A 21,018-nucleotide genomic window follows, 5' to 3' on the forward strand; every position below is an offset into this window, starting at 1 on the left:
GGGGAAGCGTTCTGAGGCTTCCCCAAGGTCTTGAACAGTAATTCCGGAAAACCAGAAGTACTGTTTCCTATTGCGTTGGGCAGGGCCTCTGAGAGGAATTTTATCAGAGGGTACAAAGTTTCTTTTGGGCCCCTTCCCAAAGGGGAGGGGGGCAATGGGAGCAGGCAGAATGGGAGACAAAATAAGGCAAAGAGAGGGTGCTGACAGCTAGAATAGTCTTTGAAACCCAGGTCTACCAGGCTTCTTGATGTGGAGCCCAGGTCTACCCAACCATGCGGCACTTTTGTATTGGCAACCTTCAGTCTCGAAAGACTATGGTATCGCGCTCTGAAAGGTGGTTCTGGCACAGCGTCTAGTGTGGCTGAAAAGGCCAATCCGGGAGTGACAATCCCTTCCACACCGGGAGCAAGTGCAGTCTGTCCCTGGTCTGTCTCCCTGGCTATGGGCCTTCCTTCTTTGCAGCTAGATAAATATGGAAAAACCAAACACAGTCTCTCTAAAATCTTTGAAGTTTAGCAAATCAATGCAGAAAATTAGCAAAGTTGCAGTTAGAGTCACACGAGAATGGACAGTGTCCTGTGTGCACCAAAATAAACTTCTGCAGCAGCTGTCGCCCCGCAGCTGGGTCCTATACAGTCCTTCATGGTTCCTTCCCTGAGCTCCTATACAGTCCTTCATGGTTCTTGGATCCACAAGCCAAAGAGCTACTGTAGCAGGCCAGTTTCCTCCCAGATGTGATAAAGTGCTAAGGAGGGTCATGGATGCATTCCTGGGCCCAGTGTGCATGGCTGGCAGTGGCAGTTGCCACAACATGCCCGCAGTTGTGCCCCCAACATCATGTGCAGGCAGCAAGTTCAGGTGAGAGAGGAAAATGTCAGATCCCAGGAACTTTCTGGGCCCCCTTCTTTGACTCCTGGGCCCCCTTTCTGACCCTGGGCCCAGATACAAATTACCCCCTTTAGCCCCCTCTCCTAGGCCCTGGTGTCGGGAACCTCAGTAAGGCTTCCCACATGGTCCTGGAGTTGCATAGGCTCAGCAGCCAAAGTGGTTGCCCTGTGTTAGGTCCACCACTGCTGAAAAAAATCTCATCTACTGACAAATTACAAGTATATAAGCATGTTTTAACTTTTTATCTATACAACATATGTGCAAACACACACACACACACAAAATTGCACAGATATTTTCTTGTTTATTCACACATTTAGGATCCAATTGCTGTGCCTTTGCGTTATATCCCTGCAGTTCTCTTAAATGGCTGGGAGTAGTTTCCTAAGAAGAAAAGAATTTAGGCCACATGTTCCTGAAAGGGGGTGGGGGAATAATAATTATCCATTGTGTAGCACTGTGTGCCATCTGCAAAGTGCAAGAGCAAACGATGATTTGAGTGGAGCCAGGGATGCTGATTTGGAGTTAATTATCACAGGATGTGTTCAACCAACTGTCATACACAAGAGAATTCTCACACCTGTGCTTAGTGTTCAAGGTGATCAGGTGTCAGTATAAAATTTTTTTTTTAAAAAAAAAACCCAAAACAACTATTCCCTGGGATTTGCTTAGCATGATGACATTTTCTTTTTCCTGTTTGTTCCCACTGCTGAATCAGTAGGATGTTTGGTACATTTGATTTGTTTGCCTACCTAGATTCAATGATACCATCAGCCGTTCATTTGAGTTGTTCTCAAACAAATATTTAGAACATCTAGAGAGAAAGATTTGTTTCTGGAAAGAATTAAAGATGAAGTTCTGGAGCAAACAGTGAACATTCCAATCAATTTAAAGTAAGAGGCATTTTCCAAGGCCTGGGATCTTGTTTCATTGGAAGTCAGTTCTGAAAACCGAGCTTTGGCTTTTAGACATGCTTTCCCTTTAACTCTTTGCTATTACTGATATTAATGAAATTAGAACTTGGTACTCTTCTGATAAACTCAAAAGCAGTAGTGTGTAGTGTTTTGAGTATTATTGTAATTGGAGTTTGACTTTCTTAGAACAGGCCTGGATAACTTTTGAACCACCAAGTTGAATAGACCTCAGTAACTATGTATTGTAGCTTGACATGTACTTAACACCCAATACCGAGTCATTACACTGGTAGTGCCTCAACAGACATTGCTGGTGGGCATATGGCTTTATCAGTCATCAGTTCTGCAGGCCTGTAGTAGAAGAATAAACTCACAATTTTATTTCTTGCTAGGTAACTCAAAATCTAGTCCTAGTTTGCCATGCCTGTTCATCTGGGTATCCAAAGGAATATTATTTAAAGGATGTGGATCTTTGGATAATGGAGACCCCCTTCAGGATAACCTCCTTTCTCTCATTTCTATCTGCCCTCAAGTCAACTGTTAAAGCAGGCATGTGTATATCTCGTCACCCACAAAAAAGAACAAAATCTACAAAGTATGTTCTATGATCTCACAGGTGCAAGTCCAGGCAGGCAGTGGTGAATTCTGGTGGACCACCAAGCCTTCGTTTGGGCTTGGTGGATCATGAATTTTGCAATTCTGCAATCTGTGAATACAGCTACATCGTGGAATATAATAAGACAATCAACGTGGCTTTCACAAACGTCAAAAGTCAGTATTAGAAGGGAGGTGAAAATTTGTATTGCTGTATCAAAGCAATGGAGAACATTTGTCTGTAATTGGGGCAGTTCTTTTTCTTCATGACTTGCAGTGGGGCTTCCTGTGTCTTTTGAGGTCAGGTGGAGCAGGGGAAATCTAAGCTCTAAATCTAAGTCTCCCATATGGCTGCCATGGTGTGGACCAGGGAGTAGGAGTAGGGATTTTTGGTGTGCGCTTTGAAATTAGTAAGATTGTGGGGGGCAGCACTGATCACTAGATGCTGAATAGCTCAGGGGGGCTGGCTGATAATCCCTTGGACTTGATATTGCAAAGCCAACCACAAATGCTTTCAGCCTGGGGAAGCAATGCAGTTCAGTTTCCCAACCCCTTGGGGCTGGTATTGGTATGCCTGGGTTATCATTTGATGGCCCACCACTTGAGGTCAGGGTGGAAATGCCCAATTGGTTAAGAGGCAATATTTTGTCTCATCTCGGTTAGATGCACACACTAAAGGGGGAAGGAGTTTTGAGTCGGATCCTGCTGCTGATTAGCTGTGATTCACAACTGGCTTATCAGTAAATACGGCCCATTGCTATCAGGCAGCCCAATCCTGAGCTGCCTGGGGTGCCTAGCCTCGGCAGCACTGAGAACAGCTGCCGCCAGATCCTGCGTGCCTCTGGTTACCGCAGGTGGCACCTCGGGAGAAGGGGACTTTTGTCCCCTTCCCCCGGGTAAGGGAAGCAGCCCCGCAATGGAGCTACACACTTTACCGCCGACCAAAAGGTTGGCGGTAAATTAAAGGTGTTTCTGTAGGGTGCCGAGCCCCGCACGATCGCCTAGGATTTGGTAGAGCAGAGCTCCATGGACCCACCTCCCTCCTTCCTCCCAGCACACCTCCCACCCACGCTGTCTCCACTCCCACTGGCCTCCCACTGGCCTTATTTTGTATTGGATAAAATACAAAATAAAATTCAAAGAATTAAACCTTTAAAATCTAAAACATAATTTAAAAAGCCAACAGAGCAAATGGTTATAATTCTAAAAACCCGTATTCCCCCCCCCCCCAAGTATACTTGCACAGAAGCTTCATTTAAACACACAAATTGTGCGGTTCACAAGCCCAGGATTTCAGAACAGCACTATCTATTCTCAGTATCTCCTCTAAGAAAAATTCACTTTGGAACATTGCATAGAGAAGCGCCACGTAGAAGCCAAAGGTGCAGGATTTCATTATCAAGACATTTGACAGTCCGTTCTGTCAAATTTAATAGAGTTGAAAAGTCACCTTAATGGAAATTTTTCTTAATTTGGGAAGTCAATCCTATTTAGAGATGGATTACTGATGGTGACTTATTCCCTGAACTTTGGCTTAGATGTATTTCTAACTATCTTCACGTCTACAAAGCAAGCGCTCTGTAGATCATCTTGGGTTATTCATGCATATCATGGATACTCACTTCCTGCGACACACAGTGCCAAATCAAAAGTTGTGAATGAGAGCTTAAGAACCATTGTGATGTAACACAGTTTTAAAAAAACCTGATCAGCTCAATAAAGCAAAGGCTTCTCTTGGTACCCTAATATATGTGCCATGGAGAATGCTCTTAGATTGATATGTTGCTCCAGAAGTATGAGCCACTAGAGGATCCTGCTACAAAATGTTGCATCTCCCCAGGTCCTATTCCCAGCTCCAGCTGTCAAAGGTTGAAGCAGGTCCCCACCCATGTTCTGCCATTGGCACTTCTCTCCCTGCTATCTCAACATTCCACGGTTCCTGGGGATCACTGAGCAAACTTGGGCTGCAATCCTATATGCACTTCCTTGGGAGTAGTCCCACTGATGTAAGCTGGACTTACTTCTAAGTAGACATGAATAGGATTGTGCTTTAAGTCTTTATCAGGCTATTTTCTTTTTTGGTGCATAATGCTTTTATCTTTTCTTCAAAATTTATGTACTTATGCATAGGCAATCTCTCAAATATATAGAAACCACTACCTTACAGCCCAACACTACCATTGGATTCTGCCTCCAGACCGCATGTTATGCTGGTGGAAGTGAGAGAAGGCTAGCAGAAGTGACGTTCTGCTGGTAAGCTCAGTGAGGACACCACGGCCATGGCTGATGGCCGTGCATTGGTCGTTGGAGAGGCCACCATCTGTTGTCACCACTGAGTTGGCAGTGGGAAGAACAGGGCTGGGAGAGGGAGGACCGGGAGTTTCTGGGCCAGAAGAAATTACTCACATTAGGCAAATCTCACTCACATTAGGCAAATCAAGCTAAAACAGGTCATAGTAACAGGTCAGTGTACAGATGATTCCACACATGATTGCAACAGGAAATGCCGGTGTTACATTATTATGATTTTTGACCTGCAGCAAACACCAGTCAACCATCAGCTAGAGAAATGGATTGGGCCAGCCAAATTACTCATATGTGCACAGGATGTTTAAAGATGCATGTGCAGTCATGTATGATGTCCATATATTTTATGTTTGCTGCAAAATACATGGCTATAACATAGCAGTTTTCTGCAGTATATGAAGAATGAAGCCTTTAGAATGAATGTGCAGAGATGTTTAACAAGTCCAAATTAAAAACAAATATACTCGTAGTACAGGCACCTCCTGTTTTACATAGGTTTGATATAGATGTCTTTGAAATAATACACTTTCAAAATGAATACTGTAAAGATATGAAGATATGTCAGCATATGTAAAAGGCAGTAAATTAGGGTTCAGAAGGTTAGAAAATAACTTCAAGGAATTATAGGAGATGGGGCACGGAACGCTGCCTAGAGAAAGACCAGACAGGGACACCTGTTCGTCTATTCCTGACAGCTTTAAGGTTCACAGATTTGTGGTTATAATCAAATGGCAGAGCAACTCTGTTTCGGTTCTCTGGGAGTTTCTGTCCCAATGGGCCCTGGGGAAACAATCTCTCCAAAGATCAGGAACCAGAAACCAGTTGGGGGGCAGAAGGACAAGCATCATAAAACTATGAGACCAGAGCCAAGAGGTGTCTATCAATCTTTTGGGGGATCAAACATCTAGAATGCCTACATGCACTCTGGCATGCAACCCAAGGTTACTCCAGTTTTCCTTTGTTAGGAGAGTGAGGTTAAAAAGGTATAAAAGAGAAGACAAAAAGCCTTGTGGCTCCTTCCAAAATTCTATCATGCTGCTGCCAAAAAGGATGCCAGGGTTCACTCCTGGCAGGAGCCAATTGGCAGAGCCATCTAGACCACAGCATGGATGACCAGAGCTCAACCATAGAAGCTAAGTACCAGGAAGATAGACTACATAGAATCCTTTGTTTCTAATTACTGTATCTTATAATCCTTTCCTATGCAGGAGGGCATTGCTTTCTGCTTGTTCAGTTGTTACCTTGTTTTCTGTATAAACCTTCTTTATATACCTGATATGTACTTCCTGACTAACTGAAAAAAGAGCATCAAGATGCCTCTGAGTGCCTTTGGCTAATTGGCCATTCGCAAAACAATAGAGGAGCAAGGATTAGAAAATCAGTACTGCTGGGTTTCCAGGGACTGATGAATTCCAGGGATTGGTGGCAGAATTACTGTTTGCATAAGGAAAGCCATTATGGGCCAGGGAGTAAAAGTTGTCAGAAATTGCACTTATGAAACAGTTAACTTTTTTAGGCTGTTTTGCTGGAAAGCTCGTTAATGCTCTTTAATGGTCCTTCTGGTCCATAAGGGCATTTCATCACAAATACCGAAATCTTATTTAGACATGCTAATTTTCAAAATAACACAGCAAATTCCCAGTGCGCCTGCATGTTCAGCTGGCTTTGTGTGTGTTCCTTTTGATTTTTAATTTATGATTTTCATAAACGTAACAAACATAACTTAGCAGAGCGCTCAGCCACTCAGTCCTAATGTGAAATGAGTGATGCCTGTACTTTACTTCAAACCATACTCCAGCAACTACTTAGGGTCAAATACTGCAGATAGCTTTCATTCACCTTCCTCATCTGAGGGTGCAATTCTGGTAGGTACTTGGCCCTACACAAATCCTTTGCGCCAGCCCAGGAGTGTCACGTAAAGCACTTTTGCGCCACTCTTCTGGTAGACAGGCCAGTGTATGGATGGGTGCCAGCCTTCCTGTGCCACCGTGGGCCTTGGGGATGAGTTGCCTCAGCTGAGTTTGGCTGATGCAGGGGTCCGGGGGCCAGGGGAGGGTGGAGAGAGGTGGGAGGGAGGGGTTTGAGGGTGGGGGTGGGCGAGAGGCAGGCGTTCCTGGGGTGGGCAGGGAGTGGGAGGTGGGGCTAAGATCTGGCAGTTATGGTGGCCCAGAGCAGTCCCCAACTGCTCAGATTTGCCCACTTTGTCAGGTGACGCAGATCCGAGTAGACCCATTGGGGCCACTGCAGTGTGACATGGGGTAAGGGGAAAGGTTTCCCCTTACCTTGGGCTGCAATGCTTTTGGCCCCAAACTTGCACTGGATGCAGCATAGGCCCTGCCTGTTTCCAGCGCAAGTTAGGATTGTGCCCTCAGTCTTTCTTCGGCTCATGCTCTATTCAGTTCATCCAATAAAGTAACACTCTACTAAAGTAACAATGAAGCCTACCTGTTCTTCAAGAAAATAATGAAAAGGGAAGTTTTAATTGTATTATAGCTGATTGGTTAGCTATGAAAATTCAGTATAAATGACAGAAAATACAAAGATAGATTATATTATATCCAATTCTAGTTCTATTTAAAATTACATTGAAAGCATGAAGTGGATATATTTATGCTGGTGTTACTGTCAGAAGAATTAGGTCAAGTGTATAAACTGTTCTTCAAGACAGCTTTGGTTTAAGTTCAATAGTGCCACCGGGGTACTACTTAGAGTCTATTATTTGTACTATATATTAATGATCTTTATACTTGTTTGGGTGTAATTTGTATGCTAATAATGGCAATTTAATAAAAGAATGTTTAACTATCTTAAAGGAGTCTTCTCTCTGCCTGCAAGTAGATATTAATGAGCTTTGAAATCAACCTGGCACCATTTTACTGCAAGTAGAAGACATACTATTAAAACCGAGGTTAATTTCAAATCAAAACAGAATTCCAAATTCTAGTTGAACAGGCTTATTAAAGACATTTGAGAAAATAATATTATTAGCAGTAATACGAAGTGAGAGAAAAATATTGGTTCCTGCTAATTAAAAAGGCAGTTATATTACTTTTGTTGTTTTCTTAACATACCTTGGGGTGTACAAATTAGGAACACAAATATTTGTTGCTGAGAAACACTATGCCAACTTAGTCCCTGAAATATTTTTTTTTCCTTCCTGATAAAGCAATTTGGTATATCGCAAACAAAGGTACTTGGTGTGTGTGTGTGTGTGTGTGTGTGTGTGTGTGAGACAGAGAGAGTTCACAGAAAGCAAAACAAAACACTTGAAATACATATGTTTTGTTAATACTAGTTACGCATCACTTTTCAACAAAAAAAAGTTCACAAAATGAACTGGCAAAATAAATGAAAAGCAAAAATAAAAGTTTCTTTGGGCACAATCCAGCCCCCAGAATGGACTGGCACCGGCCCAGAGGTGTCGCAAAAGTACTGTAAAGCACTTTCATGCCACCGTTTGAGGAGGGAGAACGGTGCAAGCCTCACTCGGTCAGCAGAATGGTAAGGCCACGCTGGTTCAGGCAGGCCAGTGCAGGTGTCTGGGGGGGACGGGACGGGGACACAACACAGGTGGAGGGCAGGAAGGAAGATTTTGGATGGGCAGAGAGTGGGTGGAGGGTGGGCCCGTGGGCAAGCCATGTGTGAATGGGGGTGGCACCAGGATCTGGTCATTGTGTCAGATCCTATCTGAGGTCCAGAGCAGCTCCAGGTTGCTCGGATCTGTGCCGGCTCTTGATTCCCCTTGCCCCGGGCTGAGCCGCATTCGGCCCCAACCCTTCATTAGATATGGGGCAGGCCAGCCAGCCTCGCCATTCCAGCATGTGTTCGGTTTAGGCTGTTTGTCTCCTAAGAACTCACATTTTAAAACAAAACCACATACACACAAGCCACTGGAAAATATGTTATGTTGGGATGAATACAGAACATATTTGGGTTCAGTTAAACCCTATAGGGATTTCTGCATAAACCCTATAGGGATGTCTGTGAATGGCACCCATGAGAATAATGACAATGTGTCAGTTATTTGTCCTGATGACATCTTCAAAGCAAAGGTGCTATTTTCTTTTATAAATATAACTCAATACTTTTTTTTTTTTTCCAAGTGCTGGTGTCGTTTGAATGAGACCTGTGCTGAACTTTCCTGAGATGCTGGTGGACTTCACGCAGAAAGCACAGTTCTGAGAAACTGCAAGGGGACTCATTAAAAGAGTTTCACACATTCAATAAAGTAAGAGACAAAAAAAAAAAAAGCAACAGAGGGAATCTGTAAAGGTTTTAATTAACTTGGTCCAACAAATTGTGGTTTGCAGCTGAGATGTGACAATAAAAGAAGAACAAAGAATGAAGAATGATAAAAAAGGGACAAGTGCATGACCTTCATCTTTATTATTATTTACCCACACAACGTCCAAAGAAGGACATCAGACTCCAGCATGAGATTCAACTGGGCCATTTTATTTAAACTTATTTACAGCAGGGCTAGGTGAACAGAAGCTAGCTAGCCCTCCCCCGTGCGGGGCACTGAAGATGGGGAAATGGGCCTAGCCATCTACCTCCCCCAGGGTCTGATTTTGGGTGAATCATTCAACTCGAGGCCATTGCCTGTTTGAGAACTGGAATGGACTGTCATTATCACCCCAGATGGGTCAGGGCAGCTGGAGTGCATGTCCGCAGGACAAGCCATGTCTGGCCAGGTGCCAGTTCAGTCAAGGAGCTTGCCAGCCTGCCTCTTTGAGCCGGTCAGGCATCAGGAGAGCAGTTGTGACTTTTGCAGTTGTGAGTTGTGGCTCTTGGTTGGGACAAAAAAAGCTCTCTTTGCAACTTGTTTTAAGTTCCAATCAAGTGTTCCTATTAAGCATCAAGGGTGACCTTGCTGCCTTGGTGATCTTGCTGCCTTGGATGGACACTGTGGTGTGCCTACTTACCCATGCCCCAAACACTACATGCCTAGGTGACCAGTAGGAACTTAAAACAAGTTGCTAAAGAGAACTTTTTTGTCCCAACCAAAAGCCAGTCTGGGGTAGGAGATAAAACTGCCAGCCAGTAGGTTGACAGTAAAAAATTCCTACCCAGCCTTGAACAAATTTCTCCTAAAGTGACATTTTGAGACAGATAATGATATCTGTTAGATCTGTGATTATCTAAAGCTCCCTGCTTCACTATGAGTATCCTAAAAGGGCAGATCCACGAAGGCCATTTTTTACCTGAGAGGCAGCAATCAACACTTGAAGATGGATGAACTGCTCCCAATGGGGTTTTTTCTTCACTCTGATGTCTTTGATTCTGCAAATCTGCCATTCAGGAATTCTGTTGGTCAGGTGGATCTTTGTTGGGACCAGGCAAGGAAAGGCTGGGTCTGGCCAAAAGGGCATCCCGCCCTGCCTACCCTGCTTGCTGTCCCCCAAAGCCCTCTATCTTTGCCAGATCTCCGAGATTAAGATTGTTCCTAAGTTCTCCAAGCTCCTCTTCCTACTTGGGACAACCCTTTCTCTGCCTTTCAGTCTTGGGAAAAAGGGGCTTCTTTTCCATCTCCCTTCCTTTTCCGCTTCTCCTTAGTCTCTAGGCTTGTGTGCCCTAGATATGTTCTTTTCTAGTCTACCTTCCTTCTTGTTTTCTTCCATTTGACACCTCTTTCCTTCCAGCTGCTTCTGACAGTTTCCCTTCTTTCCTTAAATGTCTCTCCATCTGCCATCTGTGCTGTCTCCTCTTCCATTCTTTCTCCTTCCCTTCCTGTATCCTCCCTAGTCCTCTTAAAGGGCTCCTGCACCTGTCTTAGCCCCACCTGGTGGAGACCACTGTGGAGACCAGTTGTGCTGTCAACTTCTCCTTGTTTTCAAGCTCTTGGCAATGACATTTCATCGCTGACCTAACAAAGTTGCCGCAACTGCTTGTCGGTGCTAGTGGCTCTTTCAGGCCTATGGAGGCATGCTAGAGTCCACAGGACAACACAGTGTTAATATGATTTTGGCTACAGGAAAAAGTAATAAGAAAATGAATCCAAGTGATTCTGCTGAGTGCTCTGAAATTTTGCATTCATTTTCATATTTCAATAGATGATACAATTTGTGATGACTGGAAGCATGAAGGGAAATCTATGCCTTTGATTTCTGCCACTTCACCCATTAGCCAGAAATAGAGCTGGGGTGATTAATTAAAGTTAGCAGACGAGGAATCAATCCCATTGGTCCACTAAGTAATACTGGAATGTCATCGAGAGAAGAAATCAATTGTATTCCTTTTGCCTTTATGGTGAAACCACCTAAGATATCTTTCATTGTTCTAATTCCTAACACCAAAGCTCCTAGAAGTCTATTTAAAAAAATTGAAATGGAAATGCACTTTTTGTTGAGAAGGATACTTGACTGATAGAGGTTAGAGGACGACATCAGAGATGTACAAACAACAAATAGAGGAAAATACTGACAAAAGCATAAATATCAGAGAAGGGCAGTCCAAACCTAAGACATCTTTCGCCAGCAGGACAATTGTTTGCACTGTTGCACTGCAGCAGTGTGAGGGATCCTGGCACCAGAGGATAGGCCTGTGCAAACCCTATTCAGAGAACAGCACCTGCCACAGCAGGTGGGCACTCGATGGGCCGGTGGAGGAAGGGCAGGACAGGGGGGGGGGTTTAATGGGGTGAGAGAAGGCAGAGAAGAGGCAGATCAGGTCCAGAAGACGCATTGGAACATACCACCTTATACTATCACCCCTCCTGCTTATTCCTCAATTATATCCAGCTTCATTTAATTTTTAAAAAAAAGACTGGAAAGAGAATGTGGTGTGATTTTAGGAGAGGACAAATCTACCCTCTGCTTTTCTTATAAAAAAAGGTCAGAGATGGAGTTAGAAATGCAATTACAGCTTTATGCACTATTTAAAACCTAGGATCATTCAACATTACACAATTCTCTGATGGAAAAGTCCATGTTGTTCAAAACCAGACTTTAAAATAGTTTCTATCGATCCTCATCAACTCATACAAAAAAAAAAAAAAAAATTCAGAGTTGTTCTGGTAGAGCATTTTAAGAAGAAGTTTGAAGTCTTTTGCTTAATAAAATCTTCCTGGTTAATTAGGTCATCCGTAAGACCTTTGCGATTAGTAGGTAAGCTTCACTAGTCAGTGATGTAACTGAGAAATTACAACATCTGTTCAGTTATTTAAGTTATTTAATTAAGCTCAAGCATGAGAACTAGTTCTTTTCTATTTGGCAATGCACTCTTAAAGAAAAATAGGAGGCAGTGAGGCCTGTTTTAGATGGGGTTCAAAAACTCCTGCCCAGTGTACGAGGTTCACAGCTTTGTCAGGTATGGCCATATTGTGGTTAGAGTGTTGTGCTGTATGAACCCAGGTTTATCACATTCACATGCCACTCTCTAGCTGTAAGGATCGCTTTCCCTGAAAACTGATGGCTTCTCAATCCAAGCATTCCAAAGAGATTTAGGGCCCAATCCTATTCAACTTTTCAGCACTGGTGCAGCTACAATGTAGCTAAGGTACAAATGTTTCCATACCTTCAGGAGGCCTCTATGACTGCCTCCCCCCTACAGGATACAGCGCACACAACACTGGCACAGATGTACCGACCCTAGAAAATAGGATAGGATTGGGCCCTTACACATCAACAAAACCACTTCTGACCATTAACCATCCTGGGTTATGAATGACTGATCTACTTGACACGGGAATGACTAGCCAATCGTAACTGCAATGCAACATAGCAACGACTTGATTTAGGGGGGAAAAAAAGTTCAGAAGTGTATATCACAACCCATCAAACAGTGCAGTAGAAAAGTTTGAACGAAATTTATAGTCAGCTGATCACCTGAGGTCTACAACATTATTTGACATATTTTAGAAATGTAAAATACCATGTTGAGAGACACTCACTATTAAAATGTCACATTCAACATTACAAGGCAGCATCCAGACAAAATTAAGGATCTCTGATTCATACTGAAATGAATCGAGCTCAAGCACATAAAGAATCAGTAAATATATTAATCCATCAGCAAAGGGCTGCCGTAAATCCCTCTTTATCGTGGCTACTGTCATACGAAGATTGACATTCAGTCAATCGCGTGGATTGTGGGAGTTTTATGATGTCATTGCCATTTTCTAAAGAGAAAGATTTGCTGTGACATGATGAAACGTCCACAGTCTATGCAGTGAGCTCCTGTGCCTGAATAGCTCATCACATGATATGATAACTACAGTCAGTTAAAAGCAGCCTGCACAAAAGCCCTTTACAGGCATTATGCTCTCCACTGAGAGCAAACATGTTAGGGACTCAGTGGGATGAGGCACACTAAACAAAGCGCCTTCTAATAATGCAACAGCTAGTGTTGCCACTTATTCTTTTCTTGGTCAGTGTTTGTCTGCCGAGGCAAAGGTTTAATGCGGGGAGAGTTTTTCCCTTTGACTGACAACCCTGAACATCCCAAGGCTCCAATTGCTCTAGGAAAAACTCCCCCCATATTGAGTGTTTGCCTTTGAGAAACAAATGCTGAACGCGAGAAGAGCAGGATATGGATAGCCACCATGACATCGGTGGAGGCAGGAGCATGTTTAGCACATGTGACATAGTACACATATGTAGCACATATGAACACCTCATTTGGGTAGTTTCCATGATGAACATAACACTATGTTGACTTTTAATTTTTCATATACAATTCAGAGGTGCTGATTCCAGTGGGGGTTTTTTTTTGTATCTTCAAAACTTGTTTAGTTACCTTAAATTTTGTGTTATCAATCCTATTGCCTAATGCAATAAAGAATGATCAGGATATTCAGATAAACATGAAATTCTTCACATTTTGTTATACGGTGTAATGCTTGAATAGATCTATAGTGGCCACAAGACAGAAACCAGATTTTAGTTTAAGGAAAGATGTACTTTGCAAAACCCATCACTGTTTTATACAAACATGGATAGGAACATGAGTAAACCTACCACAGCTGCGATACAAGGACATCTGCAAGAGGGATCTGAAGGCCTTAGGAGTGGACCTCAACAGGTGGGAAACCCTGGCCTCTGAGCGGCCCGCTTGGAGGCAGGCTGTGCAGCATGACCTTTCCCAGTTTGAAGGGACACTTGGCCAACAGTCTGAGGCAAAGAGGCAAAGAAGGAAGGCCCATAGCCAGGGAGACAGACCAGGGACAGACTGCACTTGCTCCCGGTGTGGAAGGGATTGTCACTCCCGAATCGGCCTTTTCAGCCACACTAGACGCTGTTCCAGAACCACCATTCAGAGTGCGATACCATAGTCTTTCGAGACTGAAGGTTGCCAACTAACTAAGAATTGTAAAGTAAGCCTGTAATGTAATACAGGGTTAAACAATTTTTGCCTAACGTGGCATATATGCAACAGGGACCAAACCGGTGGGCTGGGCAAAAATGGGTAATAATGAATTCATAACCCAAGACAGTATGAACTCTTTTAAAAAAAAAGTTTTTAGACAATCTACAGCATTAGTCCTCTGAATCCAAGGAGGTTTTTGACCAAGGTTTCCTTAAACAAAGCCACCCACTATGGCACATGTCAAATTTTGTTTGAAACCAAAGATCTTCAAAAGCATTTTGCAAGAGGGTATCAGGATCAGCACAACCCTGTTCCATCATTCTAACAGCCCAATCCTATCCTTGCATTACACAATCACGGCAGTGGCATAGCTAATGATCGTATAGTCCGATGCAGAGCTCAAAATGATGCCCTGGAAGTGGCATAACACCTGGGCTTTTAAAAAAAGTGAAAATGGGGGAAAATCTGCCTTCTTCATCCAGCAGCTAGCCATCCACTTGCTCTGCCGCTTGCCCCCCCCCCCGGCTTCTCCCCATATTAGCACCTTATTGGTTCCCTGCTGTATCATAATAACATCTAATTGGCTGACAGAACCATCAGTCTGTTCTGAGTTCAGATAATACCGTTTTTGTTACATAATGCAGTTGTGTTTTTATTTTCTGGTTATTTGGCTATAGCTTTTGATAGAATAGAGATATTTTGACACAGTGTTTCATTGCATTCTGCATTAAATTCCACATTGAATGGTGTATAATATGATGATATTATTCAAAAATACCAAGGTTTTCACAATTTTGGCCACTAGTGACAAGCAAAGGTTGCTGCCCCTCTAAAGTTTGATGCCCAGTACAATTGCTACACTTTGCACCCCCTTAACTATGCCACTGAGTCATGGCAGCCTCTCTGCTGGTCTGCGGAGCGCTGCTGTGCTGGAAGGACCAGCATCTAGCAGGTTTCTGCCAGCAGTGGGGGTAAACTAGGGCAGGATGTGTGATCACAGCGGTACTAGTGTCTGCCATAGCCCGAGCCAATGTCCGGGCTCTGATAGCAGCCCTGCATCATGCACTCCAACAGGGATAGGGTTGGGCTATAAGTCTTTTGATCATAAAAGCTTCTTCAAATATGTTAGAAGCAGGAAACCCGCCAGAGAAGCTCTGGATGGTGAGGGAGGGAAAGGGGAGATAAAAGGAGACTTATAGATGGCAGAGAAATTGAATGAGTTCTTTGCATCTGTCTTCACTGCAGAAGACCTTGGGCAGATACTGCTGCATGAATGTCCCCTCCTGACCAAGGAATTAAGTCAGATAGAGGTTAAAAGAGAAGATGTTTCAGACCTCATTGATAAGTTAAAGATCAATAAGTCACCGGGGCCGGATGGCATCTACCCAAGAGTTTTTAAGGAATTGAAGAATGAAGTTGCAGATCTCTTGACTAAAATATGCAGCTTGTCCCTCAAAACGGCCACGGTGCCAGAAGATTGGAGGATAGCAAATGTCACACCTATCTTTAAAAAGGGAAGGCTGGTCAGTTAAAAAGGGTTAGGCCGGTCAGCCTAACATCTATACCGGGTAAGATGGTGGAATTCCTCCTCAAAGACAGAATCTCAAAACACATAGGCAAACAGGCCTTGCTGAGGGAGAGTCAGCATGGCTTCTGTAAGGGTAAGTCTTGCTTCACGAACCTTATAGAATTCTTTGAAAAGGTCAACAGGCATGTGGATGCAGGAGAACCTGTGGCCATTATATATCTGGACTTTCAGAAGGTGTTCGACACGGTCCCTCACCAAAGGTTACTAAAAAAACACCACAGTCAGGGAATTAGAGGACAGGTCCTCTCATGGATTGAGAACTGGTTGGAGGCCAGGAAACAGAGAGTGGGTGTCAATGGGCAATTTTCACAATGGAGAGAGGTGAAAAGCGGTGTGTCCCAAGCATCTGTCCTGGGACTGGTGCTCTTCAACCTCTTCATAAATGACCTGGAGACAGGGGTGAGCAGTGAGGTGGCTAAGTTTGCAGACAACACCAAACTTTTCCAAGTGGTGAAGACCAGAAGTGATTGTGGGGAGCTCCAGAAGGATCTCTCCAAACTGGCAGAATGGGCAGTAAAATGGCAGATGCGCTTCAATGTAAGTAAGTGTAAAGTCATGCACAGTGGGACAAAAAATCAAAACTTCACATATAGGCTGATGGGTTCTGAGCTGTCTGTGACAGATCAGGAGAGAGATCTTGGGGTGGTGGCGGACAGGTCGATGAAAGTGTCGACCCAATGTGCGGCGGCAGTGAAGATGGTCAATTCTATGCTTGGGATCATTAGAAAAGGTATTGAGAACAAAACGGCTAATATTATAATGCCATTGTACAAATCTATGGTAAGGTCACACCTGGAGTACTGCATCCAGTTGGTCACCACATCTCAAAAAAGACATAGTGGAAATGGAAAAGGTGCAAAAGAGAGCGACTAAGATGATTACGGGGCTGGGGCACCTTCCATATGAGGAAACGCTATGGCGTTTGGGCCTCTTCAGCCTAGAAAAGAGGCGCCTGAGGGGGGACATGATTGAGACGTACAAAATTATGCAGGGGATGGACAGAGTGGATAGAGAGATGCTCTTTACACTCTGACATAACACCAGAACCAGGGGACATCCACTAAAATTGAGTGTTGGGAGAGTTAGAACAAACAAAAGAAAATATTTCTTTACTCAGCGTGTGGTTGGTCTGTGGAACTCCTTGCCACAGGATGTGGTGATAGCATCTGGCCTGGGCGCCTTTAAAAGGGGATTGGACAAGTTTCTGGAGGAAAAATCCATTACGGGTTACAAGCCATAATGTGTATGTGCAACCTCCTGATTTAAGAAATGAGCTGTGTCAGAATGCCAGATGCAAGGGAGGGCACCAGGATGCAGGTCTCCTGTTATCTGGTGTGCTCCCTGGGGCATTTGGTGGGCTGCTGTGAGATACAGGAAGCTGGACTAGATGGGCCTATGGCCTGATCCAGTGGGGCTGTTCTTATGATCTTGGATGATGTTTGATACCTGTTCCAGTGTTATCCCTGTAATAATAAACAAAAGAAGGTTTAAAGAATACCTTTTGTTTTGCCATAGAGTCTCTGTTCCTTTTTTCCAGCTAATAACTGCCTTGGGAGATGCATCTGGTTTACATTCAATAGTGACTTCTCCTCCCACTTGGATGACTGACATTTTTTTTACTGAATGTTTAGAAAAATCAGGAGGTAAAGCTAGTAAAAAGAAAAGAAAATAGGAAAAATGATATCAGAAAACATATAGATATTTGGGCTGGGGGTATCACCAATACAAGGATGACAACTCAGTTCTATCTCTTGTTTTTATCATTGTAGACAGTATAAGTTTAATATACCAGTTTACACCTTATTATACTATAAGTAAAGGTGTTCTTAAATGCTTCTATTTTTTCATAATTTTGTTTTTTCCCTCCAAGGAAGAAAAAAAGTGCAGAGCTGTTAAGTGTTTTTATTCCAAGTCACATTTATGTAAATTAAAATTATAATTTATAATTGCTTTAAATGTGTACTAGGTAGGTGATATAGGTGATATAGTGTCAGGAGATGCAGCCACAGTCATTACATATACCTCCCCACCCTGTCCATTACTTTTTTCTTATTTTTTTGCAGATTTTAATAATTTTTTAAAAAACAAAAAAGAGAAGTGCAGAAAGTGGTATAATGTGTTTTATTTCTTTACCAGCAAAAAAATCACTTTTTTTTAACTATAAGGTGTAAAGCAGTATTCTGGAGTGGATGAAAGTAAATGACATGGGGCTATTCCCAAAGGCAACCCAGGGTTTTTAGTTGGGGCCAGAATATTTGATGACATCATGCTGTTTTGTTTACCAACTTCATTAGTTTGGATGGTAAGACAAATCACTGGTAATTTGTTTTCAGGCTCAATTCTCAGTGCTGGTGAATTGATACCCATTTAACTAAAGGCCTAAACCAGTGGTTCTCACACATTTAGCACCGGGACCCACTTTTTAGAATTAGAATCTGTCAGGACTCACTGGAAGTGACGTCATGACCGGAAATGACATCATCAAGCAGGAAAATTTTTGACAATCCTAGGTTGCAATCCTACCCACACTTACCTAGGAGTAAGCCCCATTTGCTATCATTATTATACATAGTAGCTTGCTAAATGTACAGGTCTGTAACATTTCCCCAAATGCAGTCACATACCATGGTAACATCAAGTCTAATATATTAAAAATAAAATACACATTGAAATGAATGGGAACCCACCTGAAATTGGCTTGCAACCCACCTAGTGGGTTCTGACCTACAGTTTGAGAAACACTGGCCTAAATAATCTGGCAATAGATAGTCTTAGGAATCATCTCCTTTCCTATGCTGCTGTCTGAGAACTTTGCTCTGCATCTGCAGCTCCATCACTGACCTCCTCCCCTTTACCCCTGATCTGTGGCAGATGAGTACAAGATACAGAGCCTTTTTTGGTTGGGGTACCTAGAATAAGGAATCACCCACCACTTAGCTATAGGAGATACCAATTACCAGTTTTGCTACAATCCAGTCTTCTAGTGTTAGGTAAATACTTTCCAAGGCATTGCTAACTTACCTATTACTCTTAACTCTGCATTGGAATAAATAGATTCATATTTATTTTCTGCCACACACTGATATATGCCAGAGTCTGAAATATTCAGCATATTTATAGTAAGAGTTCCATTTTCAATTTGAATTCTGTCCTTAAAAAAAAAGAAAGAAGACCAATATTAATATTTCTGAAATATAGTTACACAACCCCAAGTTTAAAATGGAAGATTCAGTCTTGGGAAGGGCAGAGGTGCACTGCTTGAATGGGGAGTGGGGGGGGGGGGTATGACTGTATTCACCATTTATAAATAGAGGTACCAAGCTCAGATTCTCCAGCCAGCAGATGACATGGTGTCATACACATGATTTTTCACCAAAAATGTCAGTTCCCCCTGAATTCACCATCATCACTGCTCCAGGAGCTTCATCTCTATTGATGGATATTTGATGCACTCTTCAATAGAAAGAATAAGGGTAGAAAGACTAATATTCTGGACAGTGATGGGATTCAACCGGTTCCAGCCGGTTCTATAGAACCCCTACCCAATCAAGTTCTTGGTTCTGAGAACCGTTTGTTGGCGGGGAGCGCACGCGCAGTTCTGATGCCTGCTGCGGTGCTCAGAACGTAGGAGAGGGCGTGAACCACCGGCATGCAGCCTCCCTGACGAGGGCAAGAGGAGCAGTTCAGCTGCCAGCCCCGCGCCTCTCCCTCTCCTCCCCGGCCGAGCTCTCCTGGTGGGTCTGGGGTTCGGGCGGGACGAAGAGGAGGGCGCTGGAGCTGCTCCTGCGCCGCCCCGCATCCCCTCCTGCCTGAGCCTGCCTGGGAGACTGGCCCTCTTGCCCTGATCAAAGGTGGAGGGGAGCTCTAAAAACTTCTGCAGTCTGGAGCTGGAAGGAGGAGGTGCCCCTTGGAGGTCCCGGGGCTGCGTTTCATTCTCCTCTGGACTGACAACGCAATGCTAGGCATGTTTACTCAGAAGTAAGCCCCATTGTGTTCATTGGGGCTTACTCCCAGGAAAGTGTGGATAGGATCCCGCCACCCTGCCTCCCCTCCCACTCGAGCCTGCCTGCCTGGGAGACTGACCCTCTTGCCTGGATCAAAGGTGGAGGAGGAGCTTCAAAAACTTCTGCAGTTTGGAGCTGGAAGGAGGAGGCGCCCCTTGGAGGTCCTGGGGCTGCGTTTCATTCTCCTCCAATGACAACGCAATGCTGACAACACAATGCTAGGCATGTCTACTCAGAAGTAAGCCCCATTGTGTTCAATGGGGCTTACTCCCAGGAAAGTGTGGATAGGATCGCAGCCTCAGTGATGAAGATGAGATGCTTCCTTCTTCGCCTACTGATTGACAGTGGCTGCAATCCTAACCACACTTTCCTGAGAGTAAGTCCCATTGAACAAAATAGGAGTTACTTCTGAGTAGACCTGGTTAACTATAATGGGACTTACTTCTGAGTAGACGGGCATAAGGATTGTGCCCTTACTTCCCACAAGCACAGGACTGCACCATGGGGTTGGTTTTCATCCTTGGGGTTTGGGAATGCAGTTTTGTGCCTGGGATCTTTTCATTGCAATACAAAGTGTTGTTACACAATGATTGTATAATATGCTATCAGACACAAAGAGGGGATGCTCCCACAGCTGAAATTCCTCAGGTTAAAAAAAGGCAGGAATGTGGCACAAAACATTACTTCATTAAGGGCACAATCCTATGCAGGTCTTCTCAGAAGTAAGTCCTATTGTGTTCAATGGGTCTTACTCCCAGGAAAGTGTGGATAGGATTGCAGCCTTTGAGCAGAATCCTATACATATCTACTCAGAAGTAAATCTCATTCTAGCCAATGGGGCTTATTCCCAGGAAAGTGGAAGTAGGATTGCAGCCTGCTTTGCACTCCCTGGTCAGTAGCAGCCCTCAAACTTGTGGGAGACTCGCCACTAGAGTAGACCAAAGTGATGGGTATCTGCTGTTGCCTGTTGGAAAGCAACCTAGAAGAACAGTTCCCTCATAGTACTTTTTTGCTCATTAGTGAAACTGTCCTTCAAGGCTGCCATTCTCTCTCAAACCCTGGAAGTCAACAACTCTCCTTGAACTTGTTGGGCTTCTGAGTAGACGTGCATTGGATTGCAGAGTTGGAAGTTGGACGGGGAAGCTTTAGAGTTCACTGGAATTCTTTTTTGGGCTGGGTGGTAAAAGTAATAGAGCAGCATTTCTCAACCAGTAGTACTCATACCACCAGTGGTACTTGAGGTGGTGCCCAGTGGTACTCATGGCAGGACCCCCCCCCCAGACCTCCATTGCCTGGCAGTGAGACCAGCAATAGGATGCAACAAACAGTGGTCGGAGGCTCAGTTCTGCTTTTCTTGCACTCAAAAAAGCCCTCCCATCTACCCTGGGAGCCCAATCCTATGTATGTCTACTCAGAA

General features: G+C 43.8%; 1 protein-coding gene across 1 annotated transcript in view; it reads right to left on the reverse strand.

Moving 5' to 3' along the window:
- Positions 1-21,018, reverse strand: part of LOC136638960 (contactin-6-like) — a 196,551-nt gene that overhangs the window by 48,942 nt on the left and 126,591 nt on the right. The window contains 2 exon segments of the mRNA XM_066612985.1: positions 17,096-17,246; positions 18,619-18,748. Of these exon segments, the coding sequence (XP_066469082.1) occupies positions 17,096-17,246; positions 18,619-18,748 (281 nt within the window).

The sequence above is a fragment of the Tiliqua scincoides genome, chromosome 2, assembly GCF_035046505.1.
Source record: "Tiliqua scincoides isolate rTilSci1 chromosome 2, rTilSci1.hap2, whole genome shotgun sequence".
NCBI classification, from domain to species: domain Eukaryota; kingdom Metazoa; phylum Chordata; class Lepidosauria; order Squamata; family Scincidae; genus Tiliqua; species Tiliqua scincoides.